The sequence below is a fragment of the Oncorhynchus masou genome, unplaced genomic scaffold (assembly GCF_036934945.1).
Source record: "Oncorhynchus masou masou isolate Uvic2021 unplaced genomic scaffold, UVic_Omas_1.1 unplaced_scaffold_11611, whole genome shotgun sequence".
Taxonomy (NCBI): Eukaryota; Metazoa; Chordata; class Actinopteri; order Salmoniformes; family Salmonidae; genus Oncorhynchus; species Oncorhynchus masou.
The window spans coordinates 1-2572 of record NW_027001370.1 but is presented as its reverse complement, the minus strand read 5'-3'; the positions used below and the strand labels follow the sequence as shown (position 1 = coordinate 2572).

Here is a 2572-nt window from a genome sequence, read left to right as displayed (position 1 = left end):
CAAGATGAACAGTTGGATGAACAACAGCATGAACAACAAGATGAACAACAAGATGAACAACAAGATGAACAGTAGGATGAACAGCAAGATTAACAAAAAGATGGACAGTAGGATGAACAGCAAGATGAACAACAAGATGAACAACCAGATGAACAAACAGATGACCAACAAGATGAACATCTATATGAACAGTAGGATGAACAGCAACATGAACAACAAGATGAACAGTGGGATGAACAACAAGATGAACAACAAGATGAACAGCAAGATGAACAACAAGATGAACAGTTGGATGAACAGCAAGATGAACAGTAGGATGAACAGCAAGATGAACAGCAAGATGAACAACAAGATGAACAGCAAGATGAACAACAAGATGAACAGTGGGATGAAGAGCAAGATGAACAGCAAGATGACCAACAGGATGAACAGCAAGTTGAACAGTAGGATGAGCAACAAGATGAACAACAAGATGAACAGCAAGATGAACAACAAGATGGACAGTAGGATGAACAGCAAGATGAACAAAAAGATGGACAGTAGGATGAACAGCAAGATGAACAACAAGATGAACAACAAGATGAACAACCAGATGAACAAACAGATGACCAACAAGATGAACATCTATATGAACAGTAGGATGAACAGCAACATGAACAACAAGATGAACAGTGGGATGAACAACAAGATGAACAACAAGATGAACAGCAAGATGAACAACAAGATGAACAGCAAGATGAACAACAAGATGGACAGTAGGATGAACAGCAAGATGAACAACAATGATGAACAGTAGGATGAACAACAAGATGGAAGTAGGATGAACAACAAGATGAAAAGTAGGATGAAGAGCAAGATGAACAACAAGATGAACAGAAGGATGAACAGTAGGATGAACAACAAGATGGACAGTAGGATGAACAAAAAGATGAACAGTAGGATGAACAGCAAGATGAACAGTAGGATGAACAAGAAGATGAACAGCAAGATGAACAAGAAGATGAACAATAGGATGAACAGCAAGATGAACAGCAAGATGAACAGCAAGATGAACAGCAATATGAACAGCAAGATGAACAACAATATGAACAGTAGGATGAACTGCAAGATGAACAACAAGGTGAACAGTAGGATGAACAAGAAAATTAACAAGAAGATGAACAGCAAGATGAACAGTAGGATGAACAGCAAGATGAACAGCAAGATGAACAGCAAGATGAACAACAAGATGAGCAGCAAAATGAACAGTAGGATGGCCAGCAAGATGAACAAGAAGATGAACAGTAGGATGAACAGCAAAATGAACAACAAGATGAACAGTGGGATGAAGGGCAAGATGAAGAGCAAGATGACCAACAGGATGAACAGCAAGTTGAACAGTAGGATGAACAACAAGATGAACAACAAGATGAACAGCAAGATGAACAACAAGATGAACAGTAGGATGAACAGCAAGATGAACAACAATATGAACAACAAGATTAACAACCAGATGAACAAACAGATGACCAACAAGATGAACATCTGTATGAACAGAAGGAAGAACAGCAAGATAAACAACAAGATGAACAGTAGGATGAACAGCAAGATGAACAACAAGATGAACAGTTGGATGAACAGCAACATGAACAACAAGATGAACAACAAGATGAACAGTAGGATGAACAGCAAGATGAACAAAAAGATGGACAGTAGGATGAACAGCAAGATGAACAACAAGATGAACAACAAGATGAACAACCAGATGAACAAACAGATGACCAACAAGATGAACATCTATATGAACAGTAGGATGAACAGCAACATGAACAACAAGATGAACAGTGGGATGAACAACAAGATGAACAACAAGATGAACAGCAAGATGAACAACAAGATGAACAGTTGGATGAACAGCAAGATGAACAGTAGGATGAACAGCAAGATGAACAGCAAGATGAACAACAAGATGAACAACAAGATGAACAACAAGATGAACAGTGGGATGAAGAGCAAGATGAACAGCAAGATGACCAACAGGATGAACAGCAAGTTGAACAGTAGGATGAACAACAAGATGAACAACAAGATGAACAGCAAGATGAACAACAAGATGGACAGTAGGATGAACAGCAAAATGAACAACAATATGAACAACCAGATGAACAAACAGATGACCAACAAGATGAACATCTATATGAACAGTTGGATGAACAGCAAGATGAACAGTAGGATGAACAGCAAGATGAACAGCAAGATGAACAACAAGATGAACAGTTGGATGAACAGCAAGATGAACAGTAGGATGAACAGCAAGATGAACAGCAAGATGAACAACAAGATGAACAACAAGATGAACAACAAGATGAACAGTTGGATGAACAGCAACATGAACAACAAGATGAACAGTGGGATGAACAACAAGATGAGCAGCAAGATGAACAGTAGAATGAACATCTATATGAACAGAAGGATGAACAACAAGATGAACAACTATATGAACAGAAGGATGAACTGCAAGATGAACATCTATATGAACAGAAGGATGAACTGCAAGATGAACATCTATATGAACAGTAAGATGAACTGGAGG

The 2572-nt window shown here is 38.4% G+C and overlaps 1 protein-coding gene across 1 annotated transcript; it reads left to right on the top strand.

Annotated features, from left to right (window-relative positions):
• Nucleotides 1-316: 316 nt before the first annotated feature.
• Nucleotides 317-2192, top strand: LOC135529410 (asparagine-rich protein-like). Its single transcript, XM_064958172.1, has 3 exons — nucleotides 317-671; nucleotides 810-1823; nucleotides 2185-2192. The coding sequence occupies exons 1-3, from the start codon at nucleotides 317-319 to the stop codon at nucleotides 2190-2192; spliced, it is 1377 nt and encodes a 458-aa protein (XP_064814244.1).
• Nucleotides 2193-2572: the final 380 nt, after the last annotated feature.